General features: G+C 39.9%; 1 protein-coding gene across 3 annotated transcripts in view; it reads right to left on the bottom strand.

Annotated features, from left to right (window-relative positions):
* Positions 1–2273: 2273 nt before the first annotated feature.
* The window catches only part of ZNF219 (zinc finger protein 219), a 91313-nt gene continuing 69499 nt past the window's right edge, over positions 2274–24087 (bottom strand). For all 3 annotated transcript variants that reach the window (XM_053702222.1, XM_053702223.1, XM_053702224.1), the window contains exon 4: positions 2274–3973. In XM_053702222.1, coding sequence (XP_053558197.1) covers positions 3393–3973 — 581 coding nt within the window. In that variant the 3' untranslated portion in view covers positions 2274–3392. The remainder of the gene's footprint in view (positions 3974–24087) is intronic.

Here is a 24087-nt window from a genome sequence, read left to right on the forward strand (position 1 = left end):
AAGGGGAAAAGGAAGAACCGAGTCTTTCCCATTCATTCTTGATAATATTTGCCATCTTTACGGGAACCGGGAAAGTCTGTGGTACAACCCTGTCTTCGTAGACCTTATCTAGTTTAGGAATACAAGGTTCCTCAGGCAATTTTGGATCTCGAACCTCTAAAGTAGTCAAAACTTCCTTTAACAAAAAGCGTAAGTGTTCAATCCTAAATCTAAAGTCTGGTTCCACCGCAACTGGAGGCTTAGAGGCAGCAGATTACGACCCAGAAAGAGCATCATTTGAAGTATCAGAGGCGTCATCATCGGATAGTCTTGTATCAGATAAATCCAATAAGTTAGATGACCCCTGGGAAGGATAACAATATTTGACCTTTCGCTTGCGCTTAACTGGGCGAGGTAAAGCACTGAAGTCCACAGACACTGCCGTTTGTAGCTGTTCAGTAAAGTCTGGTGGTAAAAGGGCCCTTCTAGAAGGAGGATTAGCAGTGCAATGGGAAGCTGCATGTGTATTAGGAGATGACAGCAGGGAATGCACCTCACGGGAAGGAGACTCCTCAGAGGTGGACGGCTCAGTGGTACTAAACATATTTGTTTTCTTAGATAAAATTACTTTATTAAGGCATGTGGAACATAATTGAGCAGGCGGATATACCATAGCCTCATCACAATATAGACAGGTATTAGATTTAGGTAAAGAGGGAGTACCCTCCAACGTATCAGAGTTGCGCTTGTAAGATGGACTATAGAAAAAGATAAATGGCACCTTATACCCCCCAATGGCTGGGGAACTCACCACATCCTATGACCCAGGCCCCAAAGAGAACTTGCTTCGTCTCCGTGAAACTGCATGGTCAGGAAAAGAGGAAATCAGAGTGACCACACAGGGTCACGTGGTGTGCCATGCATGATCGCCCCTACTACAAGAAAAAGAACGCCAAACCTAACAGGCTGCGCAGCTAACTAAAAAGAAAGTAAAAACCTGTACGTTCCAACATCTGCCTGAGCCTCATCTCACACATGGCAGCATAAAACATAAGTAAATTATGCAATAAATCCCCCCTGTTCAATAATCTCCTTCCAGAGATATTAACCCTTGATGCGTCATCATATGTGTATAAAAATGAAATGATCTTACCGGAATCTTTGCCATGAAACAGGCACACAGCCTCTCAAGTTTGAGTGTTGTAGCATCGCTCCTGACATGGACTTGAGTGATAGAAGCAGGCAGTGAAACTCGTCAACACTGATTGCTTAGGAGCTGTTAATACGAGTCTGGATGGGTTTGCAGAAAGACTCTCCCTGCATCTCCAGACCCCAACTTTCGTCAATGCTCTTACTGAGAGGCTGACAAGACTACTTAAAACTACAGTCCCATTCTGAAGGGTACTACCCTCCAATAAGGAACTACTCCGTATCTTCTGACACTTCTCTGCCAACTTCCTGTGACGAAAGGCAAAGGATGACTAGGATATGAGGGAGATGGGGGGGTATTTAAGCCTTTGGCTGGGGTGTCTTTGCCTCCTCCAGAAGGCCAGGTTCTATATTCCTACAAGTAATGAATGAAGCCGTCGACTCTCCTCATATTAAGAAGGAAAATTAAGAAAGGGTAATAAAGGAATTATCTATCTTTTAAAACAATAACAATTCTAGAGTAGACTGTCCCTTTAACTCCCATTCATAAATCACACTGCTGCTCCTGGACTGCTGTTGACTGGCAGCTATATTCGTGTTCTGTACTGAACTGGATCCTGCTCAGGGGCTGCTGTGTGTTGTGGCTCCCAGTAAGATTTTAGCTATTTGTTTAAATCCTTTGCAGGTGTTACAGGGTTAAACACACAGTTTGTAAGGGATGCAAGTGCTAAAATAAAATGCTATAACAAATAAGAGCATTTTATTTATCATTATTCAGCGTCCTTCAAATGGTCTGCTTTCCTAATAAAAATGCAGAAAAAGGTAAATAAATATTTGGGAAAAAATTGCCTTTGTCTGTTGACTGGATACAATGTAGCCATGGGCCGGACAAGCCTAGTAAGATTCTTTTAGAGAGGTATCTAGAATCCCCATTCCACTTGCCACAGCAAGTTAATGATACCCGAGAACATTTTCTGCCGCTGTTAGGTTAGCCAGTGCTTTAGTGTGTGTGCTGTAATTATATATAACAAATAAGGAATATGTTAAGACAATGTGCACAGTTCAGGAGCAGCTGACAACTCAAATCTGTACAGCAACGAGTTTACACAAAATCAGTAGGCTGTTATTAATACAATTTCTTTCACTTTCTACTTTCAAACACTTTTATTTTAATTTTTTTTTCAAGTTTCTCTTTTTCTACAAGAAAAGAATAAAAAAAAATATAGAAATCTCTAAATGCGGAAATGTTTTTTTTTTAACAGGTTCCTAAGGACATGGGGAAAGAGGGTATGGGGTGTAGCTAACAGTGAATGGATTTGAAGAATGGTCCGAATCAAATTATCAAAAATAAAGTCTCAGAACCACCAGAAACCAGTGGGAAAGTTTCTGTGGCAAAAAAAAAAAACAAAACAAAAAAAAAACTACTAAGTGTCTATTATTACTAGTCTGTTTAACCCTAACTCTAGCTGCCTCTTTCAATCTAACACTAGCAGGCACTGGTCCTATTTCTAGTTGGATATCCGGCTGTAAAATGCAGAAATGTTGTGAGCAGTCTTTCAAATAAGTGATTATAGATATCCATAATCTTAGCTTTAGCTCACCCTTTTAAATGTCTCAACAAACACTCATGATTCCTAGCACACTCTCTTAAAATCTTACCTCTGAGATGTCTCCAACTCTCAGCTAGATCTCTCACAACCTCTCCAAAAAGTGTTTTAACACTCTCTCTGGAATATCTCCAGAAGTATAAACATTCTCTCAAAAGCCCCTAGCACACTCACTATATGTCTAGCACTCTTCCTTTATTGCCTACAGCACTCACTCTTGCATGCGTCACAAATGCTCTCACTTGGATTAACGGACTTTTTGAAATGTGAATAATGATCACTGATTCCAACACTAGCTGACTCATTCTGTCTTGCTTTTTTAATACATTGTCTTCTCATAGTGACTGTCTCTACCAAGGGTGACTGTCTTTAACATTCTTCTTTTTCTTCCCAATAGTTAAGTTCTTACTTTTCACCTCATTTTAGCTGTCTCATTTCTCACACTCTGAATGGTCTTTCCTAACACTCACCTCCTACCTAACTTCTTCCTAGATATCTGACCATTGCGTTCCCCTTTCCTACCTACAGTCACCCTCATTCTAGCAATCTCATCCTTTCTTTCTAACTTTTCCCATTCCTTCTCTGTTTTATGTAAGATATGGATTGCGGGCAGTCACATGACATTTCATATCGCGGCTGCCCTTGCTGCGTCACAGATCACTCAGCATTCTCACATGGTTCAGGACTGTCTCTCAGGCTGTTGCTTGGAGATTGGGGAGATAGTATAGGCCTGGGCCTTGCCCTTATAAAGCCTGCCTTCCTGCGAGACCTTCTTCCATGATGCACTTGGAGATGAAGACTCATCAACTCCCCCACCGATGTGACAAAAGAACAGTACATGCAACGATGAAAGGGAGTTCCTTGAGATAAATCCAGGGGCTCGTGCTCTGGCCTCCCATTAGCTGGCTGGTGTGAGGGACTTCTCCTCTGCACTCCTCTGTTAGCTACTCTGGAAAATGTGCTGGGCCCCTGACCCTCTGAAAGGTGCAGACGCAGGGGCATGGATGCTTCATCCTCACAGGTAGGTGGAAGGTCAGCACAGGAGTTGGCCCATGCAGGAGAGACCACAGGTATCAGCCTCTCTGGCTGAGATGATCCACCTTGGGGGGCATTTTTACCACGTAAAGGAGCGCCTGTGGAGAGCTTGGAATCACGGTGATGCCGCTGGAGATGATATTTCAAGGAACCAGATTGAGTGCCAGCATAAGAACAGTGAGGGCATTTGTATGGACGCTCACCTGATTTGAAAAGAGAGAGTAAGAGGTCAGCAAGATACTAGAAAATGCAAAATGAAAACATAAGGACAAGAAAATAAAATAAAATAAGTCTAAACATTCTCATCTTCTTTAAATAATAGCAGAAAGATCTTAAAAATTGAAGTGCATACAAATACAAATTACTCTAATACTTTAAGGTTTATTGTGACAATTCAGTAATACATGTGCTGTAAGTGCCCTTATCAGATATTACCAGGAAATATTTATGTAAATATGAAAGGTTAAAGCATCCAACTAATGTATTGGGTGAGATGCCCAATATATAATATATCCCGCACATCAAACATGAACCACTAACAATTTAGAAAAACTATAGTTATAATTGCAAGATGTTGGGGACAAGCTTGCAAAATGGTTCATGTAAATAATTTGTGATTGTAAAATATTCACATCTGTTTTGTTAGGGTAAAGTAGTCTTGCTGGACAAAACAAAAGCTCCAGGGACTGGATGCGGGGTTTCTGGGGCTTTAAAGTCTAGTCAGGATTTCCCCCCTAGAATTAAGCCCAGCATGTGGAATTCATATTGCCCCTGTGAAATCTCATTTCGGAGCTGTGCCTTTATATCTCAAAGTTGATAAGGTTGTCCCATTAAAATTTTTTTTTTTTTTTATCTTCAATTGTTTTGACGTTTTCTGCTGTGCATATGGGGCAGTGTAATATTTTCTAATATTATATCATTTCGAGTTATCCAAAGCACAAATTAATTGAATAATTGAACATAAATGTATTAAATAATAATTTGTGCAATACAAAATTGAACTTTTTTAAATATTGGCTAATTTTAGCTTAGTATTGGCAAACATTTTATCCAGGTGGTGCACCTCCTGGGGAGAGCACTGAGTGAGCTAAAGATTTCACTGTAAAATGTCTTGTTATTGAATACACAGCAGTGCCTCATAATTCTGTCAGATGTGGCAGCTAAAGCTAGTGGTAACAGCAAACTATAATGAATCCCAGCACTACTCCGATCCTGTTTCTCTGACTATACAAAATATTAAATGTATATGTCACATTATTTTTTGCTATGCAACTCACAGTTTCATTAAATCTTCTTATTTCCCTTTGTCTCAATGTATGCCAGTGTCTGTCTGTCCTTCCAAATGATTTTAATTGATTGAAAAGGGTCTTTAAAAATTGACAGGCAACACCAGAATTTTTGTTGTTTAAAAAGATAGACAATCCCTTTATTACCCATTCTCCAGTTTTGCATAACTAACATTGTTATAATAATATACTTTTTACCTCTGTGATTAACTTGTATCTAAGCATCTTCTGACAGCCCCATGATCACATGACATTTTATTTATTATCTATCGACTTTCATTTTAGCCAATTAGTGCAGTGTCTGCCACAATCCACGGGCATGATCACAATGTTATCTATATATATATATAGCTGACATGACTAGCTCTCCCCTGTTGTGATATGCAAATAAAAAAGCATGTGATTAGTGGCAGCCTTCGAGGGCTTAGAAATGATCATATGAGCCTTCCTAGGTTTAGCTTTCAACTAAGAATATTAAAAGAACAAAGCAACATTGGTGATAAAAGTAAATTGGAAAATTATTTAAAATGACATGTCCTATGTGAAACATGAAAGTGTTTTTTTGGACTTGACTGTCCCTTTAAGTGTATTCTGACAAAGAGAAAAACTGTACTAACAAACTAAACAATCCTACGCATTAGAAAACATATTAGACCAGCCATAGTAATTAATAACACAAATATATCTTATAAATAATTACCCCTAAAATAAAAAGTTTGCTATATGCGAAACTGATACTGTACACGACTAATATTTCCTTGAAGACCATGATTCACAAAGAACATACAATTTGAAACAACTTTTCAATTTAATGGGACAGGGAAGTTTGTTATTGTTTAGAAAGATAATCCCTTTATTACCCATTCCCCAATTTAGCATAACAAACACTGATATATTAATATACTTTTTACCTCTATGTTTACTTTTTATCTAAGCCTCTTCAGATGGCCCCCTTATCTCAGAGCTTTTTACAAACTTGAATTTTAGTCAACTAGTGCTGGTTCATGCATAACTCCATGGGAGTGAGCACAATGCTCTCTATAGGGCACATGTGAACTAGCACTGTCTGGCTGTGAAAAGCTAATAAAATGCACAGGGACAAGAAGTGGTTGGGTGAAAAGTATAATAATATAACGATGTTGGTTGTGCAAAGCTATGAAATGGGTAGTAAAGGCGTGAACTCTATCTTTTTTAAACATTAAAAAGGGACAGTATACACCAATGTTCATTTAACTGCATGTAATATACACTACTATAAAGCAGAATAATATGTACAGATACTGATCTAAACATCCAGTATAAAACCTAAAACTTACTTAGAAGCTCCCAGTTTAGCACCATTGAAAAGATTAACTGGATCACCCACTGCAAGAGGTTCTATAGCAAAAAAGCAGACACCCACCCCTCCCCCTTCCTCTGCATATAAAAAGACACTTTACACAAACAGGAGCAAGCTAGAGTAGGTATACATCAGTATTCTCCTAAAACTTTTGGACTTGGTTAGGAGTCTGAAAATCAGTGCAATGTTATTTAAAAATAAACAAAACTATATAATAAAAAAAAAAGATGTATAGGCTATATAAGTGGATCATCTACAAAACATTTATGCAAAGAAAAATGTAGTGTATAATGTCCCTTTAAAAAATGTTTTTTAAAGTAGACTGCTCCTTTAATTCTATTACCTAATTTGCTTCATTCTCTTGGTATCCTTTGTTGAAAAGAATACCTAGGTAGGCTCAGGATCCGCAATACATTACTGGGAGCAAGCTGGTGATAACTGCACATATCTACCTCTAGTTATTGGCTCACCCGATGTGCTCAGCTAGCTCCCAGTGATGTATTGCTGCTCCTTCAACAAAGGATACTAAAACAAATTATGCAAATTAGATTACAGAAGTAAATTCGGGGGGGGGGGGGGGCGGAGCCTGGCCTTGCAGGCAAATGGCTGTATAGTCAGCTCCGTAACAACAACAGGACTGCAACCTTTCCGGGAAGACAGTGGCACTCTAAAGCCAACCTACCACTTGCCGGAACGCACCCACAGCAAGATGCGACAGATGGACGCTGCGACTCCTCAGTGTGCCTCGCACTGAATGGCCGTCTCCCCAGCCAGGAGGTTCTCCCGCCACCATCTTGACTCCTAGCTGGGCCTTAACACGCAGCTACTAAAATGCTGCTATTGAGCCCCTATCTCGGAGCAGAGACCACAGGATACAAAGGCCCACTTCACTTCACACTAACAAGGAAGCAGAGACTGATTATGGCTCACATCTTACATTGAGCCTAATAAGGTAAATAACATCAGTACCCAGCAACTAATAACGGCCCAGTTCCTCGGCCTAGGACAAGACTTTAAAGATACCCTACTAATGAAGTGATAAGAGCAATCATACACTGAACCAGAGACATAAGATGGTATAAAGGGAAATAGAATAAGCAAAAGACAAGGGCAAAGAGACATGCTTTAAGTATAGATTTAAGTTACAAGGCTGGGCAGTATTGCTATACTTGCAGTCCCTTTTTGTCTCCACACAAACTGTAGTACAGAAGTAAATTGGAATATTGTTTAGAATTGCATGCTCCATCTAGGGATGGGCGAATGTTTCTAAAAATTCGAAATTTAAAATGAATTATAATACAGTCGTTCAAATTTTTATATAATATTCTATTTTCGAATTTTCGTTTTCTAATTTTTCAATAAAATTCGAAAATATTTTTTCGCATAATAGAATGTTAAGCTATGTATGTATTCAATTTCGAAATGTAAAATTTGAATTTGACATTCAAATTCAAATGGTATTTCTAGTCTAGTACTGTGTTTTTTAAATGTAATATTCAAATTTGAATGTGACATTCGAATTTGAACGTGACATTTGAATTCCAAATATTATTTCTTGTCTAATACCGTGTTTTTTAAATGTAATATTCGAATTTCGAAATAGTATTTTCTAGTTTACAACTGTGTTTAATAAATGTAATATTTGAATGCTACATTCAAATTTGAAATAGTATTTCTAGTCTAATATTGTGTTTTATAAATGTAGTATTTGAATTAGAATGTGACATTCAAATTCGAAATAGTATTTCTAGTCTACAATTGTGTTTTATAAATGTAATATTCTAATTCGAATGAGACATTCGAAAACTGTAAATGACATTCAATAATAGAATTTTTAAGAATATTCATTCTTATCAATATTCTATTATGTAAATTGAATTTCTACAATAACATTCGTTCTAACATTCAAATATAAACACACTCGCCCATCCCTAGCTCTGTCTAAATCATGAGAAAATTTTTTTTTGGGTTTCAGATCTCTTTGATTTATAGTTTAGTTTACAGGATAAGAAAAGATTACAATTATAGGCTTGAATATATACCTTGAAAAACTAGGCCTAAGAAAGGAAACAATATGACTGGAACCACTTTTTTCAGGGTCTAACAATTAAAGGGACAGTCTACACCAAAATTTTTATTGTTTTAAAAGATAGATAATCCTTTTATAACCCATTCCCCAGTTTTGCATAACCAACACAGTTATATTTATATACTTTTTACCTCTGTGATTATCTTGTATCTAAGTCTCTGCAAACTGCCCCTTTATTTCAGTTCATTTGACAGACTTGCACGTTTAGCCAATCAGTGCTGGCTCCCAGATAACTTCACGTGCATGAGCACAGTGTTATCTATATAAAACACATGAAATAACACCCTCTAGTGGTGAAAAACTGTTAAAATGCATTCTGAAAAGAGGTGGCCTTCAAAGACTAAGAAATAAGCATATGAACCTCCTAGGTTAAGCTTTCAACTAAGAATACCAAGAGAACAAAGCAAAATTGGTGATAAAAGTAAATTGGAAAATTGTTTAAAATTGCACGCCTTATTGGAATCATGAAAGTTTATTTTGGACTAGACTGTCCCTTTAAATAAATTCTCCACATTACAAGAAACTTGGTGGTGGTGACCAGGCTTAAAATATTTTTTGTACCAAGTTCTAGCTGTAGACTGCTATCATGAAATGCCTTAGAAGGGACATTAAAGTATTTTTTCATGTAGTTAGAAAAAACAAAATTATGCTTACCTGATCATTTAATTTCACTCTGTATGGGACGAGTCCACAGCTGCATTCCTTACTTTTGGGAAATACTGAACCTGGCCACCAGGAGGAGGCAAAGAAACCCAGCCAAAGGCTTAAATACCGCCCCCACTTCCTCATAACCCCAGTCATTTTTCCGAGGGAACAAGGAACAGTAGGAGAAATATCTGAGTGAAAAAGGTGCCAGAAGAAAAAAAAAAATTAAAATTTAGGGCCGCCCACCGTAGAACACGGACGGGAGCTGTGGACTCTTCCCATACAGATGGAAATAAAATTATCAGGTAAGCATAATTTATGTTTTCCATCTTAATATAATAATAAACATATACCCAAGTTCTAGAGTACACGGAATGCTAACGGGAGGGAAAAAAAGAGGCGGACCCAATCTGAGGGCACCAGAGCCTGCAAAATCTTTCTCCCGAAGGCTGCTTCAGCAGAAGCAAAAACATAAAACTTGAAACATTTTGAAAAAGTATGTAAGGAGAACCAGGTAGCCAGCTTACAAAGCAGATCCATAGAGAACTCATCATAGAAGGCCCAAAAGGAAACCGCTGCTCTCATAGAGTGAGCCGTAATCCCTAGAGGAGGCTTATGTCCCGCTGTCTCTATGCGAAACGTATGACACTCCTCAATCAAAAAGGTAAGGAAGTCGAAGAGGCCCTCTGACCCCTACGCTTCCCGGAGAGAGAACAAACAGAAAAAGAGGTTTGTTTAAATTCCCTTGTGGCCCGAAGATAGAATTTTAAGGCACGAACCACATCCAAAAATGCGTTGTAAACGTTCCTTCGACGGAGGATTAGGACATAAAAAGGAACCACAATCTCTTGATTGATGTTGCGAATTGACACAACCTTAGGAAGAAACCTAACTTGGTTCGTAAAACTCGTAAAAATCGGCATGGAAAGCCAGATAAGGAGGAACACATTGCAAATCACAGATACTCTGCATGCATAAGCAATAGCCAGTAGAAAAGGAACCTTCCCAGACCAATGTTTGTGTCTACTTCATGCATAGGCTCCAACGGAGCCTGATGCAATTAAGAACAAGATTTAAACTCCAAGGAGGAGCCTAGATCTAAACACAGGTCTGATCCCAGCACAGCCTTAAAGTGAATGTCAATTTTGATGAATTAGTGCCTGGTTTTTAATAATCCTATTAAAAACAAGGGCACTTTAATTTATCAAAATTGGTATTTCACTAGTTTTCTTCAAAAACTTACCTTTTAATACTGGCAGCCGCTCCAGCACTTCCTCCGCCTGTTGCAAGCCGTCTTCGCGGGTCCAAAATGATGAATCCGGCTTCATCCAATCATGGCGTTGCATCAGGCCAAGATTCCCGGGGGGGGGGCGTGATTGGAGGAAGCCGGATTCGCAGAGGCTTGACGGCCGGGGGGAATCGCTGGAGCGGCTGCCAGGAAAAGGTAAGTTTTTGAAGAAAACTAGTGAAATGTTTTGATCAATTAAAGTGCCCTTGTTTTTAATAGGATTATTAAAAACCAGGCACAAATTCATCAAAATTGACATTCACTTTAACGGAGAAAAGAATAAGTAGGTCCTCCACACCTTATGATAGATGCGATGAGCAACCAGTTTACGAGCTTGATGAGAATAAAAATAACTCTCTCAGAAACCCCTCTCTTGGCTAGGACAAAGCGTTCAATCTCCACACAGTCAGCCTCAGAGAATCTAGACAATGATGAACAAAGAAATCTTGGTCAGCAGATCCCTGCGACAAGGTAACTTCCAAAGAGGAGATGATGACATCCCCACTATATCCGTGAACCATATCCTTTGCGGCCAAGACGGAGCAATCAGTATCAGTGACGCCGTCTTGACTCGAGACCCTACACTAGAAAGTAGTGGTAACGGCCAGAAAGGATAAATTAGATTGAACCTCCAAGGCACTGCTAATGCATCTGTTAGCTCCGCCTGAGGATCCCTGTACCTCGACCCCTATCTGGGTAGCTTGGTATTGAGAAGTTATAAGATCTTTCTCTAGCAAATCTCTGCAAACACTCAGAATGGAGAGACCATTCCCCCAGATGAAAGGATTGTCTGCTGAGGAAATCCGCTTCCCAGTTGTCCACACCCGGCATGTGGATCGCCGACAGCGAACAAATGTGGGTCTCCCCCACACCAGAATCTGAGATACTTCCCTCATAACTAGGGAGCTTCTCGTTCCCCCCTGATGGTTGATGTAAGCCACCGAGGATATATTGTCTGATTGGAAACTGAATAACTGGGACAAGCCTTCAGAGCATTGTATATTGCCCGAAGATCCAAATGAGGTCAGGAGGGAGCTTTACCTCCTGAGACCATAGGCCCTGTGTCTTCCTGGCACCCCAAACAGCTCCCCATCCTGACCGTCTTAAGACCGATTCTCTCGATCGGTTGTCCAGAGAAATCTGTTGAGACAGATCTGAATGATCGTCGCTCCACTCCTTCAGCATGCACAGTTGCAACAGTCTGAGGTGAAACCTGACAAGGGAAATTATGTCCATGCTGGACACCATGAGACTAAAGCACCCCCATACACCGAGCCACAGATGGACTTAAGGAGATCTGATGGGCAAGACGTGTTGAAGCTAGCTTGCAACGTCTCTGGTCTGATAGAAATGTGATTCGACCCTGATACTTGACACAAGAGAACTCTCTCTAGATTATCTTCCATCCATGGGAACAAAGTCGAGAAAGGAGAGATTCCGAATGGTCCACTCTTCGAAACATTTCTTGAAGCCGTAGCTAGACCAAACGGAAGGGCAATACACTGGAAGTGCTGGTCCAGGAATGCAACCTTAGGAACTAGAAGTGGTCCTAGAGGATTGGCACGTGAAGGGAGCATCCTTCAGATCTATTGTGGTCATGAACTGCCCCTCTCAAACGAGGGGAAGAATGGCCCTTATTGTCTACATCTTGAATGAGGGGACATATAAAACTTGCTTTAGCACTTTAGGTCTAGAATCAGACGGAAAGTTCCCTCCTTTTATGAAACCACCAAAAGGTTTGAAAAGTATCCCAAACCTCTCACTGCGATAGGCACTGGGACAATAACTCCTAAGATGACAAATCCCGTACACGCCCCAGAAAGGCTTCCCTCCTTACTTTGTCAGGAAGACAGAAGGAATCTGCCCTTGGGTGGCTGAGAATTAATACCTATCTAAAAACCTTGAGCTATGACCTCCAGGACCCATGGATCCTGCACGTCCCTGCACCAAGAGACTGAAAAGAGCAACATACTGCCCCCTACACGATCCAGAAGAGGACAGGGGACCGCCCATTTATGCGGACTTAGACTCGGCGGGCATCTTGCTCTGCTTGGGGTTTATCCAGGACTGAGCCGGTTTCCAAGAGCTCTTGGTTTGCTCTGGCTTAGCGGAGGATAGCTGACATGGGCTTTATCAGAATGAAAGGAACGACAATCGTCCCTTATATTAGTTCATATTCTCTTGCGGTAGGAGGGAACCCTTGTCCCCTGTGACCGTGGAGATAATTGAGTCCAGGCCTGAACCAAACAAAATCATTCCCTTCAAAGGGAGGAAGAAGTCTATAATTAGAAGTCAAATCCGCAGACTATGACTTCAGCAAGAGCCCAACAGGCTTGAACAGAAAAAGCTGAAGCCATAGCATAGCGAATAATCTGTCACAGATAAAAGAATTAGCAACCCTCAAGGCCGTAAATCTTTCCTGAGGAGCGTTGAGGGGACCCACCACCTCGATCAAATCCTATAAGGAGTCACCCTTTAACCGCGGCAACAGCTGCCGCCGGTCGAAACAAATATCCCGTATGTTGAAACAACTTTCATAAGAGTTTCCAGCTCTTATCCATGGGTTCTTCAAACGAAGAACTATCCTCAAGTGGGATAATAGTACGTTTTAGCAAGGTGAAGATAACGCCATCCCATTTAGGGACGTAACCTCACAACTCCATTGAGAGACCAGGAACGGGAACAATTTGTGAAAGGGAGAAGAGGGGAAAAAAGGAATCCAATCCTGTCCCCTTCATTCCTAATAATGTTCCCCATCTAACAGGAGCAGGTAAGGGAAGGCACCACCCTGTCCTCAAACTCTATTCAATTTAGGAATTAAAGGTTCATCAGGCAATATGACCTCTGGAACCTATGAATGCGCCAAAAACTTCCTTTAGAACAGGGGTGTCAAACTCAAATTCATTGTGGGCCGCATCAGCAGTTTGGTCACCCTCAAAGGGCCGGTTGTATCTGTAGGACTATGTGTCCACTCTTTATTATCATAAATTATTGTCGCTGCATTCAATTATTACTGTTAATAATAAGAATAATGGCAAGTAGATATTCAAATGTACAATTATTGTACAATTTATTGAAAAATGATTTTTGGTAACAGACAGTAATTTTTTTTTTTTTAAACATACAAATATTGCCAAACACTGTTTATTACACATATGGCAAACACAAGACATTAACTTTTTTTTTACTTTTCTGACTAGATGGCTGACATCGTTTTCCTGAGGTCAGTCCATCGATGTCTGGCGTTAGGTCTTGTGCTGTAGCAATCCGCAAAACGGCATGGTACCAAAGTGAATCGGCTGATTGATGAATTCAATCAACGCTTTTCTGACTTTAAAGAACAGAACTTAACCTTTACCAGCTTTGATAACCTCCATGCTGTTTTGCGGATTGCTATAGCAGAAGAGCACTCTGATACGTTATACCACTGTAAAGTGACACGGAAGTGGTCAGTATATCCAAAGTTTACCGCTCAGCAGACCCCCCTCCCCCCCACATACATCATATGTACTTACAGTACAGGAGAGAAGGGTTCAGGCAGCCGTTGGATCTGTCACATCACAGGATGGCATGCGCTCAATATAAAAACAAGTGGAGGTTTCCTGAATGCATGTAAAGTGGAGGTTTCCTGTGTAGAACAGCCAGCGCCACTAGAGGGCTGGCTTGTAGGCTGCCGCGCATGCGATGAAGAGGCGGCTTTCTTGTGTCAAAAAAAAAAAAGCAAGAATAAAAGGTGAAGGCTGGCGGCCGGCGGCGGCTACACGGGCCACATGACGAGGTCTGGCGGGCCGGATTCAGCCCGCGGGCCTTGTGTTTGACACCCGTGCTTTAGAAGAAAGTGCAAATTCCTAAAACTAAAGTTTGGGTCCTCCGCAGCTGGAGGTTTAGAGGCAGCAGACTCCGACCCAGAAAGTTCATACTCTGAAGTCTCAGAGAGAACTTCATCCTCGGATAACCCTATCAGTTAAATCCTAAAAATTATTTGATGTACTCTGGTAAGGAGTGAATATGTAACCTTTCGCTTGCGCTTAGCAGGGCGAGGTAAAGCATTAAAGGCCGCAGACACCACCGTCTGAACTGCGCAGTAACGTCTGGTGAAAAAAGGCCCCCTCCAAATGGAGGATCTACAATGCTACGGGAAAACTGCATGTGTAAAGAGATAACAATGTAGGGTACGCACCTCACTGGACAACTCCTCAGAGGTGGACGGCTCCATGGTATCAAACATGTTTGATATTATCACATTATCAAGGAATATGGAACATAATTGAGAGGGGGAACTAGGGCCTCCTCACCATATAAACAGAAATTACTCTTTAGGAATAGAGGGAGTGCCCTCTAAAGTGACAGAATTCTCCATTGCTAGTGCAATAACCGGAGAACTAGAGAAATAAAACATCTTATTTTATTAAAAAAACGGCACCCTTATACCCAAATGACTGGGGCACTCACCACCTCCTATGAACCAGACAGTAAAGAGATTTATGACTCCTTTCTGATAGTCCGGTCAGGAAAGAGGGAATGAATCACATAGTGCAGGGGGGGATTATTATTATCCCCCCCCCCCGTTCAATAATCCCCCTATGGAGATATTAAACCTTGATTCTATACAGATAAAAGGAGTCACACTGTGACCCTGTCTTCATGAGTTATCATACATGTATAAAATATGAAACGATCATACCAGAATCCACGCTGTGGCCCTTCAAGTGTGACAGATAGTAGCATTGCTTCTGACATGAACTTGAGTGAAGAAAGCAGGCAGCGAAACTAGTCAACGCTGATTGCCTATGAAGCTGTTAATATGAGTTGGGATTGTTTCGCAGAAAGACTCTCCCTGCATCTCCGGACTCTAACTTTCATCCATGCTCTCACTGAGAGGCTGACAGGACTACTTAAAACTCCAGTCCCATCTCGAAGAGTACTACCCTCCATAAGAGACTACTCTTCTAACACTTCTCTACCAACATCCTGAGACGAAAGGCAAAGAATGACTGGGGTTATGAGGAAGTGAGGGCGGTATTTAAGCCTTTGGCTGGGTGTTTTTGCCTCCTCCTGGTGGCCAGGTTCAGTATTTCCCAAAAGTAAGGAATGCAGCTGTGGACTCTTCCCATATTAAGATGGAAAGACTATTTAAAAATCTACTTGGTTTTTCCATGTTTAAAATTGCCCTAAATAAATATATAAATATATATATATATATATATATATATATATATATATATATATATATATATATATATATATATATCCACAACTAGGGAGGTGTGTCCCTTTTCACCATCATAGTTGTTGTCCATAGCCAGTGAGCAATCAGTCGCAAGGGATCAGTTGTGAACTAAGATGCATTTTGGCTTATGTGAATACCAATTTAAAAAGATAAATTTCACAGCATTAACCCCTTCACTACCGGGACTTTCAAAGAAGAAATTGCCCAAAATACCAATCTTTTTTTAGCATTTTTGCTATCGCTCCATTTTTTTATTTACATGTCAAAACTATATACCCAGAGGCAGAACTTTTTTCACTTTCTGAAATGAGATTTTTTTAGTGAAAACGTTTCTGCAGGTGATTTTGAAATAAAATACAATATTAAATTAGGCAGTTACACTAAAGCACCAGTTCATTTGCAATGTGTTGATTAAAGGGAAATTTCAGTCAAAATGTAAATACACATAGATGACTGACCTCTTTATATATAAATATAGTTGCAATATACATGTACTGGCAAAAATGCTTCTAGCAAAAGTTATCAAAATTTTAGTGTTAACATTTTTCTCTGCACGTGCATGTGAAGTATAGCTAGATATTCTCAATGCACCAGCATTTTAAATACTGCAGCTGCTCAGAGCATCAGTGGAACTTTTATCATGTCAGCAATTAACAAACTGAGTCATTAACAGATGGTACAAGCACTTTAGGCTCTCTAAGCAAGTGCTGTGTTTAAAATGCTGGCCCACAATGCATACTTAAATACACTTTTGAAACAGATATAGCTTTTATTAGAAGCATTTTTGCTAATACATGTATATTGCAAAAATAATTCTGTATGAAACACATGAACTAACGCCCTCTAGTGGTGAAAAACTGTCAAATGCAGAGGCAGCCTTCAAGGTCTAAAAAATTAGCATATGAACCTCCTAGGTTTAGCTTTCAACTAAGAATACCAAGAGAACAAAGCAAAATTGGTGATAAAAGTAATTTGGAAAGTTGTTTAAAATCACATGCCCTATTTGAATCATGAAAGGTTTTTTTGGACTTGACTGTCCCTGGAGAATAAAGCAATACGTTTTATATTATAGCGCAGCACTTGAAAATAGCATTGCAAATTACCTGCAGACAAAAATAAATGATGTTACGTTTTAAAATGTCTTGAATAAATTTGTTTCCTTTTCTCTTGGTCTATCATCACAGGGTAGAAATGTAGTGATAAAAAAGGTGCATTGCTCACAGGAACATCTTACATTCAGAAGTCACAGCTTTGCAGGCTGGAAAAGGCAAGGGGGCAGGGTTGAAAAAAATCCCTGAAAGCCAGTCACTACTCCATATTTGACTGTTCTCTTAAAACAGCACTTTGCTCTGGATGTACTGTGTGAAGGAAAACTTACATACTTCAGCCAGAGCACAGAGTCTAATTTGGAGCAGCGCTGCAAAGTGAAAGCATAAAAGTCCCTGCATGTGTCCTTTTCTTTCTACAGATGCTGCATTTTCTGCTATGACATCTTGATCACAGCATGTTCTGCCTTGGGGGACTATATATATATATTTCAAGTAGACAACTAAAGGTATTGATCTAGGCCCATTTTGGTATATTTAATGCTACCATTTCACTACCAAATGCGATCAAATAAAAAAAAAATGTAAATTTTTCACAAACTTTGGGATTCTCACTGGAAATTATTTACATACCACTTGTGCAATAATGGCACAGATGATTGTAAAAGTCTGGGATCCCCTTTGTACAGAAATAGCAAACATATATGGCTTTGCCATTGCTTTTTGGTAATTAGAAGGCTGCTAATTGCAGCTGCGCACCACACTTTTCTGTGAAGGGGTTAATCAGGTAGTTTGTAAGGTTACTTTTAGCTTTAGTGTAGAGATTAACCGCCCAACTGTCACTTCACACCCCCTGAACCCTCCCAAACAGATCTCTTCCCTCCCTCACCCCCACTGGTCACCAGCAATTTTTTTTAGTATTATTTAATATTTTTTTTTATATATATTTTCTGCAGTGTAGGATCCCCCCTTATGCTCCAACCTCCCTGATCCCTCCCCCCTCTGTGTCTGCCATCATATAGCTGCCACTACCTATAAAATGTCTTAAGATATAGTATTTTTTATTATTTTCTGTAGTGTAGTGGTCCCCCCACCTCTCCCCTCCGGCAACCGCAAGTTAGGGAGCCCTCATCCACCCTTTTTATGTACTGCAGCTTCCCAACCCTTTATTTTTTCTGTAGTGTAGGGCCATCCCACTCCCTCCCCCCTCCGCTGACAGACCGCCCACACGCCTCCCGTATTCCCTCCCACTGGCACCAGCAGATGATCGTTCTAGATGGTGACACACACAGTTTTATCATCTGCAACAATCTGGCATCTGCCTTCATATGGAACCGGAGAAACAATCGTGCTCCGGTTCTATATGCGATCAGATGCCTGGAGCTCAGGAACTCCAGTTCTCGGCTTTAACTGAACAAACGAGACTGCTGGAGCTTCCTGGGGATATGATGTAAATATAGGTTGTGCGGTATGATAAGCAAATTACCGCACAACGTATATATATATATATATATATATGTCTTTTTGGCTAAACGGGTTAAAATAATCTATGCCATGGAAAAAATGCTTAACTTATACTCCTCATATACAAAATTATCAGAGTCCTTTTAAAACATATTTATCACACAACTCTATTCCTATGCTGCCACTGCATTACTTATTAGAAGAAACCCTGCAAATGTAAATGATGCTTTAAAAGAATTGGTTTGATTGGTTTTATTCATTGACTTTATTTTGCCAGCATTTTACTTTATTTACTCCCTGTGAACATAACTCCCCAGTCGTATAGGAAAATAATAAAATTACTTATTTCAAATTTGTTGCCAACATTCCATAAAAAAATACCAGAGTGCAACTTGCCATGTGGTTATTCTATCATCCTTAAAGACACAAATCGCCAATGGTCCTTTCAAAAAAATATCCAAATTGTAAAGTTTTGCTTTTATGATGCAACTATAAAGGCAACTTGATATCTGGCAAATACTCTTTTTGTATCCCACTCTTCACTTGGTAGTACTTCTCATTCTGTATGTTTATACTTCACATTCCAATTACTTTTTTGTTTCCCTCAAAACATCTTTTTGTAGTTAACAGAGGCAAGATTTCCTGGACAACGTTAAACGTAACATTTGACCAAAAAGCCTTTTTACAAAATACTCCAATATACAAAAAGATAAAAAAAAACATGCTTATACATTAACCCCTTAACAACCACTCTGTGGCCCTCTCTGCATCGGCCAGCGATGGTGCCGATCGTTGGTAGCGTGGGAGGGATAGGAGGGAGGTGGGTGGGAGGCCCATCGCTGGAGGAGGTCTGGGCATGAGAGTTCCGGGAGCGAGCATGAGGGGGCGGGACCGCTACACTACAAACATTTAGTGAGTGCAAAGGATTGAGAGGGGGGATACGGGTTGGGAAAGGGATCTGGTAGGGTATTGAGGGGGGCAGCTACACTACAGAAAAAGTTTTTTTTTTTTTAAATTTATTTAAAAAAAACAAAAACTAATTTGTAGCAAACTGGGTACTGGCAGTTAGCTGCCAGTGCCCAAGATGGCAGCAAATAGGTAGAGAGGGAGGTTTAGAGAACTGTTTGGGGGGGGGGGGGGGTTTCAGGGAGGTTTTGGGGCTAAGGGGGATCCTACACTGCAGAATATATATACACAGGGAGTGCAGAATTATTAGGCAAATGAGTATTTTGACCACATCATCCTCTTTATGCATGTTGTCTTACTCCAAGCTGTATAGGCTCGAAAGCCTACTACCAATTAAGCATATTAGGTGATGTGCATCTCTGTAATGAGAAGGGGTGTGGTCTAATGACATCAACACCCTATATCAGGTGTGCATAATTATTAGGCAACTTCCTTTCCTTTGGCAAAATGGGTCAAAAGAAGGACTTGACAGGCTCAGAAAAGTAAAAAATAGTGAGATATCTTGCAGAGGGATGCAGCACTCTTAAAATTGCAAAGCTTCTGAAGCGTGATCATCGAACAATCAAGCGTTTCATTCAAAATAGTCAACAGGGTCGCAAGAAGTTTGTGGAAAAACCAAGGCGCAAAATAACTGCCCATGAACTGAGAAAAGTCATGCAAGCAGCTGCCAAGATGCCACTTGCCACCAGTTTGGCCATATTTCAGAGCTGCAACATCACTGGAGTGCCCAAAAGCACAAGGTGTGCAATACTCAGAGACATGGCCAAGGTAAGAAAGGCTGAAAGACGACCACCACTGAACAAGACACACAAGCTGAAACGTCAAGACTGGGCCAAGAAATATCTCAAGACTGATTTTTCTAAGGTTTTATGGACTGATGAAATGAGAGTGAGTCTTGATGGGCCAGATGGATGGGCCCGTGGCTGGATTGGTAAAGGGCAGAGAGCTCCAGTCCGACTCAGACGCCAGCAAGGTGGAGGTGGAGTACTGGTTTGGGCTGGTATCATCAAAGATGAGCTTGTGGGGCCTTTTCGGGTTGAGGATGGAGTCAAGCTCAACTCCCAGTCCTACTGCCAGTTTCTGGAAGACACCTTCTTCAAGCAGTGGTACAGGAAGAAGTCTGCATCCTTCAAGAAAAACATGATTTTCATGCAGGACAATGCTCCATCACACGCATCCAAGTACTCCACAGCGTGGCTGGCAAGAAAGGGTATAAAAGAAGAAAATCTAATGACATGGCCTCCTTGTTCACCTGATCTGAACCCCATTGAGAACCTGTGGTCCATCATCAAATGTGAGATTTACAAGGAGGGAAAACAGTACACCTCTCTGAACTGTGTCTGGGAGGCTGTGGTTGCTGCTGCACGCAATGTTGATGGTGAACAGATCAAAACACTGACAGAATCCATGGATGGCAGGCTTTTGAGTGTCCTTGCAAAGAAAGGTGGCTATATTGGTCACTGATTTGTTTTTGTTTTGTTTTTGAATGTCAGAAATGTATATTTGTGAATGTTGAGATGTTATATTGGTTTCACTGGTAAAAATAAATAATTGAAATGGGTATATATTTGTTTTTTGTTAAGTTGCCTAATAATTATGCACAGTAATAGTCACCTGCACACACAGATATCCCCCTAAAATAGCTAAAACTAAAAACAAACTAAAAACTACTTCCAAAAATATTCAGCTTTGATATTAATGAGTTTTTTGGGTTCATTGAGAACATGGTTGTTGTTCAATAATAAAATTAATCCTCAAAAAATACAACTTGCCTAATAATTCTGCACTCCCTGTGTGTGTATATATATATACACATATATATACTGTATATAATATATAAAAAAGGCTTATTTAAGTACTGGCAGAATTTCTGCCAGTACTTAAGATGGGGGTGACAATTGTGGGGTGGGGGAGGGAAGAAAGAGGTCAGGGAGGGATCAGGGGGTGGGATGTGTCAGGTGGGAAGCTGATCTCTACACTAAAGCTAAAATGACCTAATTAACCCCTTTACTGCTGGGCATAATACAAGTATGGTGCACAGCGACATTTAGCAACCTTCTAATTACCAAAAAGTAATGCCAGCCATATATGTCTGCTATTTCTGAACAAAGGGGATCCCAGAGAAGCATTTACAACCATTTGTGCCATAATTGCACAAACTGTTTGTAAATAATTTCAGTTAAAAGCCTAAAGTTTGTGAAAAAGATAAAAAAAAAAATTTGATCGCATTTGGCGGTAAAATGGTGGCATGAAATATACCAAAATGGGCCTAGATCAATACTTTGGGTTGTCTACTAAAAAAATTATCTACATATTGCAATGTAACTATCGCTAATTTTGAAGAAAAAAGGGTTTGGAAATAGCAAAGTGCTACTTGTACTTATTGCCCTATAACTTGCAAAAAAAAGCAAAGAACATGTTAACATTGGGAATTTCTAAACTCAGGACAAAACTTAGAAACTATTTAGCATGGGTGTTTTTGGTGGTTGTAGATGTGTAACAAATTGTGTTTTTTTTCCCAAATATTTTATAGTAAATGATATGATAAAATAATGGTATCTTTAGAAAGTCCATTTAATGGTGAGAAAAACGGTATATAATATGTGTGGGTACAGTAAATGAGTAAGAGAAAAATTACAGCTAAACACAAACACCGCAGAAATGTAAAAACAGCCCTGGTCCTTAACGGTAAGAACATTGAAAAATGGTCTGGTCACTAAGGGGTTATAGAAAAAACACAAACAAAGATTTGTATAGTTATCTTGTTCTTCAAAAAATAGGGGTTCCACAACACACTCACGTTAAAAGGACATTCACAAAGGGTCAGTAAACTTACAAAATAATGTTATATAAGTGCAGAATTATATAACATTATCTTAGCGGCAGCTTTATAAATTAAAAGCATAGCAAGTTTTTTTTATTCCAAAGTTGGACTTACCTGGTCTCCGCTCCAGGCTCTACTTAGCGGGTCTTGTTTTTCAAAAGCGCTTCGCGGGTGCGCTGTCCAGTCACAGCGCGCCTGATTGTGCCATTGAACTGAATGTAGATCGCTCCTGCTCTGGTACGAGCTACATTCAGTTCAAAGGCGTGATTGGACGCTCTATGTTTAGACAGCGCGCCCTCGAAGTGCTTTTGAAAAACAAAACCCACTTAGTAGAGCCTGGAGCGGAAACCAGGTAAGTCCAACTTTGGAATAAAAAATCTTGCAATGCTTTTGATTTAGAAAGATGCCGCTAAGATAATGTTATATAATTCTGCTATATATGATATATTCTGCTTTGTTCTCTTGTTATTCTTAGTTGAAAGCTAAACCTAGGTAGGCTCATATGCTAACTTCTAAGCCCTTGAAGGCAGCCTCTGCATTTAACAGTTTTTCAAAACTAGAGGGCGCTAGTTCATGTGTTTCATATAGATAACATTGTGCTCATGCACATGAAGTTATTTAAGAGTCAGCACTAATTGCCTGAACTGCAAGTCTGTCAAAAGATCTGAGATAAGGAGGCAGTCAGCAGAAGCTTAGATACAAGGTAATTACAGAGGTAAAAAGTATATTTCTATAACAGTGTTGGTTATGCAAAACTGGGGAATGGTAAATAAAGGGATTATCTATCTTTTTAAATAACGTTTTTGGTAATTAAAAGAGGAAAAAGTAAGAAAGACAGAGGTGCAAACAAGAACTGCTGCCAACCAAGAAAAAAAATGGGTGGGTTTGTGGACTCTTACCACCAAGAAAGTAATTTATCAGGTAAGCAAAATTATGTTTTCTTTCTAGGTCTGTAAAAGTCAACAAAATCCTTACTCGTTGGAACCAATACCCAAACTCCATAAATGTAAACGGGTGGCAAAACAAGAAAAGGCAGGCACCCAATTACCATAAAACATCGCCTGAAAACCTTACTTCCAAAAACCCTGTCTCCACTGAGGCAGAACCTGATAAATTGAAAAATATTTAGCAAAAAGAAAATTTATGCTTACCTGATAAATGTATTTATTTTTTTGACACGATGAGTCCACGGATCATCTTAATTACTAATGGGATATTCACCTCCTGGTCAGCAGGAGGCGGCAAAGAGCACCACAGCAAAGCTGTTAAATATCACCTCCCTTCACTCCCAACCCAGTCATTCGACTGAAGTAAAGGAGAGAAAGGAAGTAACAAGGTGCAGAGGTGTCTGAAGTTTATAAACCAAACAACTTGTCTCTTACAAAAAACAGGGCGGGCCGTGGACTCATTGTGTCAAAAAAGAAATAAATTTATCAGGTAAGCATAAATTTTCTTTTCTTTTTAATGACACGATGAGTCCACGGATCATCTTAATTACTAATGGGAATCAATACCCAAGCTAGAGTACACAGATGATACGAGAGGGACAAGACAGGGAACCTAAATGGAAGGCACCACTGCATGAAGAACCTTTCTCCCAAAAGCGGCCTCAGCCGAGGTAAAAGTGTCAAATTTTAGTATTTTGAAAAAGTGTGAAGAGAGGACTAAGTTGCAGCCTTGCAAATCTGTTCCACAGAAGCTTCATTTTTGAATGCCCATGAGGAAGCAACAGCCCTCGTGGAATGAGCCGTAACTCTCTCTGGAAGCTGCTGTCCAGCAGTCTCATATACAAAACGTATGATACTCTGAAGCCAAAAATAAAGAGAAGTAACAGTAGCTTTCTGTCCCTTACGTTTCCCTGAGAAAATTACAAACAAAGTATAAGACTGAAGAAAATCCTTAGTCGCCTGCAGGTAAAACTTTAAAGCATGAACCACGTCCAAATTGTGCAGAAGCCGTTCCTTCTGAGAAGTAGGATTAGGACACAAAGAAGGAACAACAATCTCCTGATTAATGTTCCGATCAGAAACTACTTTAGGAAGAAATCCTAATTTAGTACGTAGAACTACCTTGTCAGAATGAAAAAAAAAGGTAAGGGGACTCATACTGCAATGCCAAGAGCTCTGAGACTCTGCGAGTA

Source organism: Bombina bombina, chromosome 2 (genome assembly GCF_027579735.1).
Source record: "Bombina bombina isolate aBomBom1 chromosome 2, aBomBom1.pri, whole genome shotgun sequence".
Taxonomy (NCBI): domain Eukaryota; kingdom Metazoa; phylum Chordata; class Amphibia; order Anura; family Bombinatoridae; genus Bombina; species Bombina bombina.